The following is a 16,156-nucleotide window of genomic DNA, read 5'->3' as shown; positions in this document are numbered from 1 at the left end:
TTTGAGTAGACAATGTTGTCAAGCAGTAAGTTCATGCGACAGTTAATTTTATGTGTTAATGTGGCTAGGCTGTGGTACCCAGATATGTGTTCAAATGTTATTTTCAGTATTTCCGTGAAGGCATTTTTTTTTTTTTTTAGATGAGTATAACATCTAAATCAGGAGATTCTGAGTAAAGTGGATCATCTGCCATAGTGTGGGTGGGCCTTGCCTAACGTGTTGAAGACTTTGATAGAAAACACCTGACTTTCCTGGAAGACGAGAGGCTTCTGTCTGCAGACTGCCGTCAGCCAAGAACAGCAAGGCCCCCCTAAGTCTCCAGCCTGTGCTGCAGATTCTGCACTTGCCAGCCTCCATGGCTGCATGAGTAGTTTCCTCAAATAAACCCCTCTCTCTCCAGACACACACACTTCCTGCTGGGGCTGTTTTCCTTGAGACCTAACACAGGCTGCAGAGGGGAAAAGGGAAGGCATCACCAGGGGGAAAGGAAGGGTCCTGCTGAGGCATCAGCACTCAACAGGGGCTGACCCTATTGGACCCCTGGCCCTCAATTTCCTGGGGGCAAGACTATGACACACTCCATTCTCCACGAAACCAAATACAGTGCCTGGCAGTCCTGGGTGCTAAGGAATGTTGGTTGAATATGGCCGAGGGAAGCAATAAAAAACAGGGAGAACGGAGGAGAGATCGTTCAAGACAGACTAAGCTCATCATGGAGGCAGGAGGGAAGGAGACCCAGAGTCTAGGGAAGGGACAGCCCTGGACAGGGAGAGGGATTCTCCTGCTCCTAGGGTGGGAAGGGCAGGGATAGATGCAGATGAGATGGGTCGGTGGGTGGGGAATCAGGAAGTAGGAGGGATTATTGTCTATGGCTTCTATCATCTCTGCAAAATAGAGAACGGGATGATCCGATTACCTAACGGTGGTTGGGGTTTATATGCATGAGCTCATTTCATCCTCGACAGGCAGGGTCATTATCCCCATGGGAAAGAGACTATCAGGGGAGTTGAGACACTTGTTTGGGGGGCTCCATTTCCAAGGGGCTTATCTGAGTTCTGAGCCTAGCTTCTCATTCCAGGCCAGCTTTGCCACTTTAGCTAGTTCCCCAGAGTACAGGCAGGGGTGTGGAATGTGGGTCTTCAGAAGGCTGGCGAAAGCATGAAATAGCTGTGTGGGCCCAGGGCAGGGGAGCTAAGGAGGGCAGTGCAGGAGGGAGGGAGGTCCGGAGTCTGGTGGACACCAGGGAAAGTGAGTTTACATGGACAGCAGCCAATGCAGGGCCTTCAACAGAGTAAGCACCCCCACGTCTCTTCTTTTACTAGTTTTTTTTTTTAACCAGAGATTGAACTCAGGGGTGTTCAACCACTGAGCCACATCCCCAACCCTTTTAAAATTTATTTTGAGGCAGGGTCCTGCTAAGTTGCTGAGGCTATCTTTGAACTCGAGATCCTCTTAGCCTCTGCAGCTGCTGGGATTACTGCGTCTGGCTTGTTCTTTTACTTGCCTTTCTCCTCTAGGTAGCATGCCAGGCTCAGTGCTTGAGAATAGAAAGGGGCCAGCATAAGGGATCCTGGATTCTGTGATGTGACAGGGTGGCAATATCACCACCCAGGTCACTGTCATCACTAGGCTGGCAGCAGCAGCAATAAGGTTCTGTTCTAACTATTCTCGTGTATTAATTTATTTAATCCTCAGGACAGTAGCTGAGGGACTGGCTTTTCAGAGCTGATGAAATTAGCGCCCACCCAGTGCATGAGCTGCTTGGTCTGCAGTCACATAGCACGTGGTGTCTGGCTGGAGCTGGGTGTGCACCGGGTGGTTGAGGCCCACAACTGTGTGCCTGCCTCCTCACTGTGCCGCCTGGTAATACCACCCAGGCCTAAAAACGAGTATCTTTAGGTCAGGCAGACATTCTCCATCCAGACCCCTGCTCTCCATTATTCACACAAGAAACCTCTTCATGTACACTGGGTGCCAATTCCTGAAGGCATTTGAATTTGCGTCTTCTCATGAAGCTGAACATGGTTTGTTTAGATGTATCTGAAGGTGTGACTGGATACCAATGCGTCTTGCTTTCTGTACATTAATAATTCTTAAGCCACCACGAGGACTACTGTTCATGCATTGCTTAAACAGCAAGTCTTGTGTTTTTTGTTATGGTTTAGATATGAGGTGTCCCCCAAAAGCTCATGATTGAGACAATGCAAGAAAGCCCAGAGATGAAATGATTGGGTTATGAGAGCCGTAACCTATTTGGTGCATTAATCCACTGAAGTGGTAACTGCAGGCAGGTAAGGTGTGTCTGGAAGAAACAAGTCACCTGGGGCATGCCTTTGGGGTGTATATTTTGTCTCTGGTGAGGGGAGCTCTCTCTGCTTCCTGGTGGCCGTGTTCTAAGCTGCTTTCCTCCTCCATACTCTTCCACCAGGATATTTTGCCTCACCCTGGGCCCAGAGCCATGGAATCGGCTGTCTGTGGACTGAGACCTTTGAAACTGTGAGCCCCAAATGAACTTTCTCTTTTCTATTTTGTTCTTGCCAGATCTTTTGGAGACAGTGATAAAAAGGTAAAATAACTTTATGGCTCTATCCTGTATAGGAAAAGCCAAATAAAGACAAAGATAAAAATGAAGAACATAACCCTCCACTTTACATAAATCTCACTTTAGGGAACTTTAAAAAGTGAGAAATTGTCCAAATTGCTTCCAGGCAGTGGAGGATAATGGTGGTTGCCTAAATCTAAAAGTTGTAGATTAACAAGAACAAATGAAAGTACAGAAAACCCACACCTGCAGAGAAAACAGAGAAGGCTACAAACTTTAAATGATGCGAAGTAGAGAAATAAACACTAAACCCAGGTACAGTGTGCCAGAATTAGTTCTAAAACTATAACCCAATAGAATGTAATAAAATAAAAGAAGACCTGAATCTACACATTCACAGATGCACAGAACACCTGGGGAAATTGTCTTGGAACAGTCAACTCTAAAGGCATCACCTAGCTAAAATATTAGACTTTAAGAATAAAGGAAAAAAAATAATCAGGACCCCCAGAAAATCATTCAATAGCTTATAAAATGGAATCAAGCCAATCTTATAATTCTAAACGCTGGATACATAGAAATGGCGAGGAGAAGGGTGGTTACCAGAGGCAGTGGCAGGGGAGACAGGGAGATAGTGTTAAAGGGTTCAAGGTTGTAGTACAAGTAAGATCCAACCCACAGCATGGCAACTTCAGTTCACAGGACTGTGCTGTGCAGTGGAAATTTCCTAAAGCAGCTTTGGGTGCTCTTCCCACAAACACCTGAAGGGAAGTAGGTGAGAAGATGGAGATGCTAATTACATGGAGTGTACTAAGCCTTTCACTGGGTCTCCAAACATTCTGTAGTTCAGTTCGAATACATACAATAAAAAGGAAGGTGTGAGAAAAAAAAAAGAGTAACATGCTAAGCAAAATAATGGTGGAGGAACACTTTTTAGACAGTCAAAGCAATAAGGTGGCCAGGGATTTTCCAATCCAGCTGTCCTTCAAGTTTAAAGGTACAGAAAAACAGTTTTAAATATGTAAGAACTTGGGAGAATATTATGCAAGGAATCTTATTGAAGAATCTACAAGAGACTGAACTTGACCCTACTAAGAGATAACTGGGAAAACTTCAATAAATTGGGTGAGCTTCTGATATATTTAATTATAGATCTAGGAGTAGAGGTAGGGGGAAAAGATAGAATATATAAACACATAGAATATATAAAAACATTATAAATATTTTATGTCCTGACAAAGTAGGAATAATCCAACTAAAAGTGAAAGGAAAGGGGAAAAGGGAAAGAACATAGAATAAGCTCATTGTTGTATAAACAGGTAAGAATTGATAAACTACATAATAAAAAGTTAAGTCAGACAATCAGAGCTAATGGCATTAAAATGTTACAAGTACAGAAGTAAGCAAAGAACAAAGATTCAAGCTTTCCTAAATACCTAAAGAAATGAAAAAGAAAGCAAAGAAACACATCTTACAGAGATATACTATTTTACAATACTAACTACATAAAGATGACAGAATTAAGACCAAATGGATCAGACCTATCAATACACATGAATGAGTTTAACTCATAAAAGGAAGATTTTCAAGTTGACTCACGAGGCAAGTTTAAATTCAATGCTGTGCATGAGAATCACACTTGATTTAAGAGATTTATCCACCATTAAATGGATGGTCAAAGACCATATCAGGAAAAAGAATCAAAGTAGGAGTTGGTGTAAGCCTGATATCAAGCAAAGTAAAACTTCAACTAAAAAATGTTATCAGTGATGAAGAAGACAGTTTTAAAGGCTAAAACCCACAATTTGACATTCATGCCAATAATTATGAATATCTATGCACCTAATAACACAGCAATTACCTTTATTTAGCAGAAACTACAGAGTCAAAGGCAGCCTCAGGAACTTAGTGAGGCCCTAAGCAACTCAGAGAGGTCCTGTCTCTAAATAAGACACAAAAAAGGGCTGGGGATGCGGCTCAGTAGTTAAACGCCTCTGGGTTCAATTTCTCATAATAAAGAAGGAAAGAAAGAAAGATACTGCAAGGAATGCAAGAAAAAGTGGAAACACACTGATAATAGGAAACTTTAAATATACATCTTAGGGAAAAAAGGCCAAGTAGACCAAAATTAGCAAGAATAAAGAGGACATAAGCAACATGATTTATGAAATACATATCTACATGACTCTCTCTCTCTCTATACACACACACACACACACACACACACACACATATGGACAGAGAGATACTATAATACCAAAATTACAGACTTTCTCACAAATGATAAACCTTCATTATGAGACTCTCTGAGATACAATTAAAACAGGTGATCAAAAATAATTCCATAGGGTTAAATACTTATGTCAATAAATATTTATACAAATGAAAGAATGAATTAAAATCCCAACAAATGAATTAAAATCCCAACTCTGAAGCTAGGACATGACTATTAAGGCAAACCAAATCATAGGGAAGAAACAATCCAAGTGAAAGCAACAATTAATGATGTGGACAACTGAAGACAATGGAGGTCATGATTACATCTTTGAGAAAGAAAAAAAAATTAAAAACTCTACGAATCTTCTAGCTAACCTAAGAGAGGGTCCGTGTTGAATCTGAGCCGGGGACTAGGGAGAGTGGGTGACATACTTACGCACACAGAAAGGGGTCTTGCCCGACCAGTGGTGGTCCTGCTGGCAGATGCGCACGGACATGCCAATGAGGCGGAAGCCGGCGTTGCACTGGTACACCACGCTGCCCCGGTAGTTGTAGTTCTCTCCGTTGATGTGTCCATTGACGATGGGCTCAGGGGTCCCACAGTGTCCAGCTTGGGTGGGAGATGGGAAAGAGGAAATCAAAGAGGTGCTTCCAGAAAATGAGGCAGAGCTTGGTCAAGGTGGAGAGAGACAGGGATATGGGGGAAAAAGCATCGAGTGCCAAGCACCCTTCACTTTTCCCAGCTCCCCCTGAAAGTAGCAATACAGGAGTGACTTCAGGAATCAGAGACATGATAGAAATGGTCTCGAGGGCACGGCAACCCCCAATCGCAGGGTTGCATCCCAAATGGCCACCTGTTTCTGAGCTTTTGTTGCTGCACACATGTGGGAACTTACCTGCCTCAGGGATTGCCTTGGTTTAGATAAGATCCTGGAAGACCCCTGTGCTGAGGCCCCTGTCCCCAGCCCACACAACTGTTAGAAGGTGGCAGAAGCCTTAAGAGGTGGGGCCTAGTTGGGGGAAGTTAGGTCACTGGGATGGGGGGTGCTCTTGAAGGGGGTATTTGGACCCTGATCCTGTCCAGGTTCTTTGCTTCCTGGACGCCATGAGGTGAGCAGTTTCCTTGGTTCCAAGTTCCCTCCATGATGTTCTGCCTCACCACAGGCCCAGAGCAACAGGGCTGAGTGACCATGGCCTGGGACCTCTGACACCATGAGCCATGAACCTTTCCTCTTCACAAGTTGGTTACCTTAGGCATCTGTCAGCACATGGAAAGCTGACTAACACAGGGGTGTCTCTTCTTCTCATCAACCAGCATTTACTGACCATCAACCTCATGGAGGATGCCACGGTCTAATTAAGGCTGTCAAAGCCTGGTCATATTAAAAACACTATATAAAAACATGGTTTGGCTAAATTTCTTTCCTTTTTGAGTGACACTTGGGTGAGTTATCTTTATTCAATGGGGTTCTGCTGAGAGCCATTGCCAAGTAGTAATGACGCATCAAAGTTTTCTTATCAGCCTACCCCATGTTGCTTAGAGGAAGGACTCTCCATTGTGGAAATGGGCTTGTCTTAGACTCAGGTCATTTGCAGTGACATTGCATGTATGCTTGAGTAAGGTGACCTTGCTCAAGGACCAGGGCGGATCCGGGTTTAGGGCGGTTCCAGGTTTAAGGTGCACCCTGCTGGGAATAGGGCGTATCCTGCTGATTGGAGCCTGGTGGAGAACGTGGATTTTGCCCAGAATGTGTGTAGAGTGCCGGTGTGAGTTCGGGAATAAAGAATTGCTGTTTGAATCTACAAGGCTGTGAGTGGCTCGTGATTTTGTGCCCAGCCAGACTGTGGCAGGGTTTGAGTAGCGGGTCTTCCTGGCATTCTGTTGGCTCCTCTATTGGCTTCCTTTGGCGCTGTGTAGAAATAACCCATGACTGTGTGCTTAACAGGGGCTTGAGAGGGTGGGAGGGTAGCACTGTCCACCCAGGAGAGATGGCCCAACTGATTCTGTGAGGTTTATGTGGCTGAGACCCTCTTTTGGAATTGAGAGAAGCAAGAGGAGAGAAAAATGAAAACTTCGTATTTTGTAAGCCCGGTTGCTTTTATGTATGTCTTTTTCTTATCATGTATGTAAGAAAACACACACATATATGCAATACGATGTAATTCACATATATACATACATATATATTTTAAATAATTTGCTAATATATAATATAAAGGGTATTTGAGGTATGTTACAGGAATGTGTCTCTGTAAGGTGGGGGCTGAGGCTTTACCCCTTATGCAAGGGCCAATAACAAGGGGTTGTTTTTCTGATCAGAATGAGAACCCCTCAAAGGCTGGTCTCATCGGACTTGAGTGCTTCAACAGAAGCTGGTTCGGGGTTTTAGACATGGCAGCTGCAGAATGGTGCTTGGGGTAAACATTTTACGACAGAAGGTAAAATGATCCTGGTGAAAAGCGGGCTCCCAGCTTTGGAAACATCTGGTCTGTCCGAAGAAGACCACTTACCCAGGCAGCGGACTTCTGAGCCACTCCAGAGCCCGTTGGCCAAGCATTCCCGCACCCTGGAGCCCACCAGCGTGTACCCGGAATTGCAGGAGAAGATGGCAGTGGCCCCATAGACAGACAGTGTTCCAATGCGGTGGCCACTGGGGGGCGTGGGGAGCTCTCCACAGGAGGTGACTGAAAGGACCAGAAAACACACAGTCGGCTCTAAGAGGAGGGACATGTGCTGCTTCCGATGAACATGAATTATGACAAAAGTAACATCGGTTTAGCCTTCCTCCCCAGGAACTCAAGACCAGAATGTGGGTTGTGACATGGACTTGTGTGATGTGATGTCTCAGCTGCAGGTGTCTCTGGAAGGACCAGAGGAGCTATTATATCCTTGACTCTACTCCAGATGCCCTCAATCTCTGGAGATAATAAGGCCCAGGCATCTGTATTTTTTTTTTTAAAAACAACTCCTCAGGAGGTTCAGGCAGGCACTGTGGTTAGGAAGAGGTGGTGATTCTGTACTCCCCAATGCCCTGGGCAGGCACTGCCAGTCAACCTCTCCTCTTCTGCTGAAGCCAGGGTGGCCTCAGGCTCTCTAAGAGCTCTGCTGATGGCCTTGGCTGAGGATCAAGGTAAGGCCTAATCACCAAGCTGCACTGCAGTGAGGCTGTCCTATACTCATGACCTTGGGGATCTCTCTCTCTCTCTCTCTCTCTCTCTCTCTCTCTCTCACACACACACACACACACACACACACTCACATATGAGTATATCACACTGTAAGGCCCACACCCTTCCCTTCCCTTCTACAGTGGTGTGAGGATGGCCTTAGGCCTGAGACTAAGCAACTCTATTTTACAAACTCCAGTTTGAAACCTGCAGTCTCACCAGGAGCACCCACAGAGCCCTCCAGTGTGGCCTCAGACAAGTTACTTCCCCTCACCCTGATAAACAGAGTGAAGCCCCTGGCAGGCTGTCCTCCCCTGATAAGAGGGAAAGGTGAGAAGATCAGGGTGGAGACCACCAGACAGATGTTTCTGACCCCAGGGTAAATGATGTCACTGAGAAATCCAGTGGTAGCTGATAAGGATTGAAAAGGGGGTCAAAAGCCCCCAAATTTAGTATAAATAATAGAGCAAATGAACAGGGATTCAGCCAGCAGAAACAAGGATGCACTTGAGCTGGAGAGCCTGATGAGGACCTGACCTCCCATCACTTGTCATCGTTCCTGAGCCTCTGGGTGATCCTCACGGCTCTTAAACTCTACTGCCTGTCCGGACCTTGGCGAGAGCTGCAACTTCTCTCTACAACCCTCTCCTCAACTGGTCGTCCACTACACACCAGGAAAAGCCTGCCTTGGTTCCGGACCCGGTTGCCATGGTCTGAGTGAGTGTGCATCTGCTGGACATAAAGCCTAAGGCTTGAGACTTTTGAACTTAGCACGCAGAGGGAATGTCTGTCATTAGCCTGTCTTGATTAAGTGTGTTTGCAATACTTAGAATTGTTTGCTGTGAATGGATTAATCTAGAATTGTTTGCTGTGAAGTGATTATGTCTATTGCAGTGCCTAGCATTAAGGATTGTCATTTTCTTGATTAAGAACCTATAGAGTGAAATTATATTGAGTAAGTTGAGTGAATAAAGCATTGAAAGGGGCAGAAACTCGTGGACATTCTTTATTTTTCCCCTCGACTGCATACGTTGCAACTTTGCCCCCTCCCAACAAGTGGAGATCCCAAGAGCACTCCCTAATTAACCTCTGTTTCCAACTTACTTCCCAGGAACTGTGACCTTTGAAGTACATTAAAGAACTGAAGAAAAATAACAGTGAAGAAGAAGACAGGCTCAGGTGTCTCGTCCCTGTGCGAGCTTCACACCTGCACACACCATGTCTCACCACACACCATATTATCATTGCTTCTTTGTCTGCTGCTCTAGTCCTGCAAGCTCCTTGTTGGCAGGAAGCACAGTCTTACTTCTTTATACCCCTACAACACCTGGAGTACCCCGCTGTGGGGCCTAAGGAATGCTGAACAAATGAATCAGTGCATGCTCACCTGTACAGCTTATTAAAAATGTACCTTCTAATATGAAGTACTAAGAAGTACTTTGTCAGTGGATCAGGCATTTCCCCAGCCCCTGATTCTAGGTGTGTGTACAAAAAGAGGACACTATAATCCCTGGAGGTACCCTTCCTCTCCCCTTCTCCAATGTACCCCCTGTAGGAGACCCTGTGCAAACTTGCCCACCCTCCCCTCCTGGGCTTACTTTGGCAGGTGGGCATGGAATCCCCAAGGCTCCATTTGCCATTGGCCTGACATCGGATGACCCTCTGGCCAGTGTAGTAGTAGCCAGGGTCACAGATGAGCATCAGCTGGGCCTGGAACTGGTACTGGGTCTCAAAGATGAGCCTCCACCTGCCATGCTCCACACTGATACTGCTGACATCAGGACAGGTCACAGCTGGGGGAACAATGGGGGAGGAAGTTTAATCAATTATGGAAGACAGTGCAGGAGCCCAGAGCTGGGGACTGGAGAACCCAGTGAAGTCATGATAAATTCAAGAACCTTAAGTCCTTAGGGAGGTTTGGAAAATGGGTGAAGTGCTGGGGAGGGGGATACGGCAAATTGAGGAGTGCAGATCAGAAGAAGAAGGAGAAGAAGAAAAAGGAGGAGAAGGAGGAGGAGGAGGAGGAGGAGGAGGAGGAGAAGGAGGAGGAGGAGAAGGAAGAGGAGAAGAAAGAAGAGGAGGAGGAGGAGAGAAAAAAGAGCAGGGAGATGGTACTCAGTCACAGTTGATGGTTGGTTTTTTTGGTTGTGGGAATGTAAGTTCCATTTGGTCAGGCCTTTATTTTCCAGGAGAAGCCAAGAATCTGGATGTTTATTGAAAATTTCCTGATTTTAGACTGTTGAGAAGCATTTTTTTTTTTTTTTTTTTTTTTACAAAGCACAGTGTAGGCCAAAGGAAACCAAAAAAACTGTATCTTTGACCTAAGTATGACCATGAGGCTGCCAATTTGGATTCTAGCCTAAAAGTCATCATTTCAGATTTTTGTGATGGAGGGACATTCATACACACTCTCTGACAGTTTCTCCATTAGACGAGGTCACTTGTAAGTTCTGTGGTGGTTTATAGAAATGTCCCCGCACAACAGTCCATTAATCCTCTGAGAGTAACTTCAATGGCAGCCCAAGCTGGCAGAGGTCACTCCTCCCCTCCCCGAATCCCTCGACCGTCATGTACACGTTCCCCTCTTCAGCTCAGCCCTTGCAGGCATCTTGTCTGCTGTCTACCCAGCCACTCCATTGCCCAGGGACTCACGGACACACTGAGGGGGGACGTTGTGGTTGCTCCACAGGCCTGTCTCCAGACACTCCGCGGTGGCATCCGCACCAGCCTCGAGGTGGTAGCCTTCGCTGCAGCTGTACACAGCCTTGGTCCCCACCGTGTACTCCTTGCCAAACACCATTCCATTCTTGGGGGCGTCAGGAAGACCACAGGAAAGAGCTAGAAAAGGAGAGATGCATCATGAGTTTCTGGATGGGGTTCTGGGAAATATTTTGATCTTTCTTCTTCTCTCTGGGGCCTTATAATATTATAGTAAAAAATAATAAAAGGGAAAAGACTCACAATAAAAAAAAAAAGAAAATGGGAGTGTCATTGGCAGAGATTTTGAGGAAAAAAAATATGGAAGACGGAGTAAAGACAAAAGTGCCTAGATAGATTAAATGAAGCAAAAAATCTGCAGCTCAGAAATATATGGGAAAGGCTTCAGGGTGAGACTTCCCTCCCTTCCCACAAATACAGCATAGGGGCATTCAAGCATCTATTTTCCAAACAAAATAGAGATTTTTGTCTCTTTTACTTAAGGTCAGAGAAAGAACTGTCTTCAACAAACTAGGGCAGCTGTGGTGGGAGTTGCCATCCCAGAAGAGTTCTTTTCCTAGAATTTAAGGTCTCTGAACCTAAGGGATGCCCCTCTATTATCCTGGCTACACCTCAACTCAACCTCTTATTCATGGGAGAGACTTATGGGCAAAGACATTTGTATAAAATAACAACAAAGGCAATCCACGTTTGCTGCCTGGAAAAATCAACCTAGCCTTTACTTTTTAAATATGAATAATCACAGATCACTACATGTAGGAGGAACACCAGTAGGTGTCCATGTGATACACAAAGATAAGATTAAAAAGTAGGGGAAAAGATCCCCTTAGGAAACAGAGCTAATTCAGTAAACAGAAGATGTGTAATCTTTAAACTTTAGATTCATAGTGTCTTGAGGCACCTGGGGACCTCGGGTGAAGGAGTGACAGCAATCACCTCTCATGGCCCTGCTCTTGTGGATAGCTGAGAGGACAGAAGAGGACTCCTCAGCCAGAGAGAGGATAAGTCTGAGTCTCATGTTCTCCATGCCTAAGTGACATCCCCCAACCTAGAGGTAAAGGGACGTTTCTGTGGGTCAGGGAGGAGAAATACAAGCACAAAGTATCTGAAACGTATGGAATGAAACCTCTGTGGGAAGACTACATAGAGACAGAGAATGGGGCTGGGGAGGACAGAGAGGTATTTGGGGACCCAGAATCTCTCAGGTAGAGTGAATTCAGGGTTTGAGAGAGAGAATGTCAGACCCTTCCTGACCCTGAATATGGGAAATGGTGTTGGGGGGATTAACTTTCCCTACTTCAAGGGCCACAGCACACATATGCTCAGGAGAGCCCTGGTCCCCGTGGAGGAGGGAGTGAGGAGAGCCTCCTGGGTAGCCAGTGAGGGTGTGTGCTTGTGGGGTATAGAACCAGGATTCCAGAGAACGCAGAGGGAGGGCATCGGAAGGAGGCTTAGTGTGGAATGGGAGGAAGGCACGTGGAGCAACACCAGGATGGCTTCCTTGGAGAGTGACAAAGGTAACAGATGAGGGTAGTTTGCAATGGGAGCTCTGGACAAAAGACTTGTCCATGTTGATGTGATTAAAGACACAAACTGAAGCCAGATAATATTTGCCATTTGTGGACAGTCAGTTCTTTGTGACCTTTGCTTAGGGCTTACAGTAGAATATTAACAACACACTGTTTCTTCTCTTTGGGAAAGAGCAGGCTCAGACCAGTAGGTTGTGAGGATCAGCGATGATGAATGTCACTAAAAGCACTTCACCACACTGGGAAGCAAAGAAAAATAAAATCTAACAGCAGCATAATTTCCTCTTCTTGTCTATATAAAGGACAAAGTTTTCCTCTTCTTTTTGAAATGCAGTACATATTGTTGAGATTGTGGGATAAAAGACAATCTCCATGTGCCGCTGGTAGAAGTGTAAATGAGGACAACATTTGTAAAAGGCTTTTATCGAAAGCTATTAATTTTGCATATTTTGTGATTCAACAGTCTCATTTCTGGGCATTTATTTTGATGAAATAAACATGAGTGTTCATAATATGGAGTTAAAAGTTTTGGGTAGCAAAAAGTATGGACTCCAAATGACCCACAGTAGAACTATACTTGATTACATGTCAGTTTTCCCATAATGCTATGCAATCACCAAAAATAATAATGAGGAAGTATATACAATTATTTGAAAGGTATTGATAAAATATTAAAAGTTTTATACACTGACGATCCTATTTTTGCAATCAATCTATAGAAAACCAAAGGAAACGAGCTGAAATGTTAGCAGTAGCAATCTCCTGTGATGGAATTATTGTTCATTATTGCTTTTTTTTTTTTTTTGCATTATTTGTAGTTTTATTCCCCCCCGCCCCCATATTCCTAGTCTAAATGTATATTCCTCCAGGGGTCAAAAGTGAAGTCTAAAAGATACTGCCTGCAAGCTAAATGGTAGTCTGTACATTTCAAATGTCTGATCAACTCACTCTCTCCCCTCCTCCTCCTCCCCTCTGGAAGCCTTCCCTCACTGTCTAGTGGGTGGATCTGTTCTTACTCTGTCACTCTGCATTTATGTGCTCACATATCCATCTCCCCCATGGCTCTGAAAACAGAGACTGCTATGCATATGTCATCCCAGGGCTGAAGGTATTATGGATGCTTGGTAAATATTTGCTAGATTAATGAATTCATTATCAAACCCCTGGGAAACCTGCATGTGGCAGTGACTCATTTTGACAGAAGCCAAGAGTTGAGTTGATCCCAGTCACTTTGTGACTTGCTTCCCACCTGCTTCTCACCTTGACAGAGAGGAATGGCCTCGCTCCACAGGTGGTACCCCTGGGGGTGCCGGGTACAAATGGCCATGCTGTGTCCCACCAAGCGGTATCCTGTGTTGCAGCCAAAGTGGATGGAGCCGCCGGGCTGGGTGCTGGTCTGGCCCAGAATGAAGCCGTGGAGTGGAGCCCTGGGCAGGCTGCAGTAAGGGGCTGAACAACAAGATGTGGCTCAGGGAACCAGGTGTGAGTAGGAGCACAGGTGGTCTCTCATGCTGGCCCTTACCCCTTCTTCCCCCTTCCCATTTCTTTATCTTGGCCACTGCCGTGTCGTGTCCTCTGCTATTTAGGAAGGTCTGAGTGGTTGATATTGGGAAAAAGAAAAAAGCCAGTTTAAAAGCAAAAGCAGAATAAAGGAGACTTTAAAAAACTGCTCCATGAAGAACTGGGTCCTCTTTGAGGCCTGAGGGCAGCCCTGGATGCATGGCCCGGATCAGGCTCCCTGGCATCCTTGGAAAGTGCAACCCGGTGAGATTGGCTCCTGAAAGGTGAGACTGCAGGGGGCCTCAGTTTCTAACCTCTCCAGGCCTGTGACTTGGGATAAACCACTGGAACTTGTTTAGCTCTAGTGTCCTCCCCTGGAAGTTGGGATCTACACGTATCCACCTCAGGTCTGTGGACAATTTAAAAAACACCATGTATATAAAGCTCCCAGCACAGTGCAGGGCGCTGAGTGCTCCATTAATGATTGCTCTCCTTTTTTGTTTCTGCTATGTAGGGGACCCCTGGGAATCCAGGACATAAATTCTCCGACATGTCCCCTCGACATATGGCTTCAGTGTTTCATCCATTTGTCCAACATAAAGATTTAGAATGTCCATTTACATGCCAACGTCTGTTCTAAGTGCTCAGGAGACAGGAAACTTCCAGGAAAGCATCCCAGCTGAAAACTCACATGACAAGCCCTGCCAGGGACCTGCAGGCCCATCCCGTGAGGCTGTGAAAGAGGGATGATCTCAGGACAAGTGGCATGTGCCCCTTTGTTTGCCTGAGGAGTCCTTGGTTGGGTCTCCCAGGCCAACAGGGATGAGGGAAGAGGGCACCAGTCTCTGGCCTCTTCTTGTCTGGGATCACACTCCTCTTTGAACAGAACTGGTGGTTTAAATATCTCCACACCATACTCATGGGTGTCTTTCCTCTCTTTGTCCCTTCTGTCCTGCATATATTGTATCTATGAGTCCCCCTCACTCAGGAACATGTTATAAAATACACTTAGTCACAGTGAAAGACACATGCAAATTAAACATATCTACTGTATTGTAATTATTAAGTACTAATTGTTGTTACTAATGTAATTAGCCCCTTTTCTAGGTGGCATATCTGCTGTATGTACAACTGGATCACTGCTCCCAAACGGATGAGTCTCTGAACATCAAGGATAGGGCAACTCCTTAATAGTTTTTAGTTCCCAATTTATCAACAAGGGTAGGAAATGCTGATTTCCCTTTAGACTGAGTAGTTGAACTGTCCCAAGTCATAGGCCTGGAGAGAACTGAGTCTCGTTCTTCCCTGAGAGGCACCTAGAGGTTTCTTTTTCATCAAGAGGAAACTGAGGCCGGAAGCAGTTCAGTGCCTTGGTAAATAATCCTAGAGCTAGACCGTAATAGAGCTGTTGACTGATCCTGGGGGGGGGGGGTCATGATTCCCCACCCCAGGGTGTACATCAGGGAAAAGAGAGAATGTGGAAACTGGACCCCGAGGTAGTAAAGATCTATCTCCTCCCAGGATTCCTGCAGCTTTATCTGGTTGTCTCTCCCTGGAGGCCACACTCCAGGGTTCTTTAGAACTGCTCTAGTGGGCCCTCTAAGTTTGGGCTGGTCTTGTAAGTAGGAGGCCCAAGCAAGACATGGATCAAGAAAGACAAGCAATACCAAAGGTAGAACTTGAGAACTTGATGTCCCTCCCTAACAATATACTTCAGAAATGTGTCCCACTCTTGTTTGGAGTATGCTGAAGGGCACTGGGCATGGTGGAATTCCCCATGGCCTTAAGTAATTCAACTCCCCCCTCCAAGCTTGCAGGGCCCAGCCAGCAGTCAGGGGGTACCAGCCTTCCGAGTGGGTATCAAGCAGCTTGGCAAGTTCTCTTCCAACAAGTCAGTAATGGCAGTTTGGGTAGATTTGGTTTTCTCCATCTCATTACATGCCCAGGGATATTTCTGGGTTCCTGAATCAGCTGTTTGTGTGGCTTGGCCTTGGATCTGACTCTGCCTATAAGATGTGGCTTGTCATAAAAGAGAATGAAACCCTGCCACCTGGGGCCATGTGGATGGAACTGGAGGACATTCTGTTAAGTGAAATAAGCCAGGTACAGAGAGACAGTACTGCATATTCCCACTCATATGAACAAGCTAAAAAGGCTGATTTCACAGAGGTAGAGAGTAGAATAGGGGTTTCCAGAGCCTGGGAAGGAGAGCCAGCAGAGGGGACAGAAAGAGGTCGGTTCTCAGGTACAGAAATACAGTTAGACAAGAGGAATAAATCCTAGAGTGCTCAGCAACACAGTAAGGTGACCCTTGTCAAAAATAAATTGTGTATTTCAAAATAGCGAGATAAAGGTTTTTGATTATATTCAACATAAGTGGTAGACGCTTCGAGTGACAGACTTGCTAACTGCTCTAGTGGGATCACTATATATTTTTACACATCTAGGGGTACAGTGTGGCATATACATAATATACTATACA

General features: G+C 45.4%; 1 protein-coding gene across 1 annotated transcript in view; it reads right to left on the bottom strand.

Moving 5' to 3' along the window:
• Nucleotides 1-16,156, bottom strand: part of CSMD2 (CUB and Sushi multiple domains 2) — a gene marked incomplete at both ends in the record, with an annotated part of 546,906 nt that overhangs the window by 38,913 nt on the left and 491,837 nt on the right. Inside the window, 6 exon segments of the mRNA XM_081308594.1 lie at nucleotides 5,196-5,392; nucleotides 5,394-5,438; nucleotides 7,267-7,444; nucleotides 9,526-9,720; nucleotides 10,580-10,765; nucleotides 13,435-13,623. Coding sequence (XP_081164720.1) covers nucleotides 5,196-5,392; nucleotides 5,394-5,438; nucleotides 7,267-7,444; nucleotides 9,526-9,720; nucleotides 10,580-10,765; nucleotides 13,435-13,623 — 990 coding nt within the window.

The sequence above is a fragment of the Spermophilus citellus genome (assembly GCF_964194105.1).
Source record: "Spermophilus citellus genome assembly, chromosome: 9".
NCBI classification, from domain to species: domain Eukaryota; kingdom Metazoa; phylum Chordata; class Mammalia; order Rodentia; family Sciuridae; genus Spermophilus; species Spermophilus citellus.
Note: the sequence above shows the minus strand (reverse complement) of the source record. Positions and strands in the feature narration are given on the sequence as shown.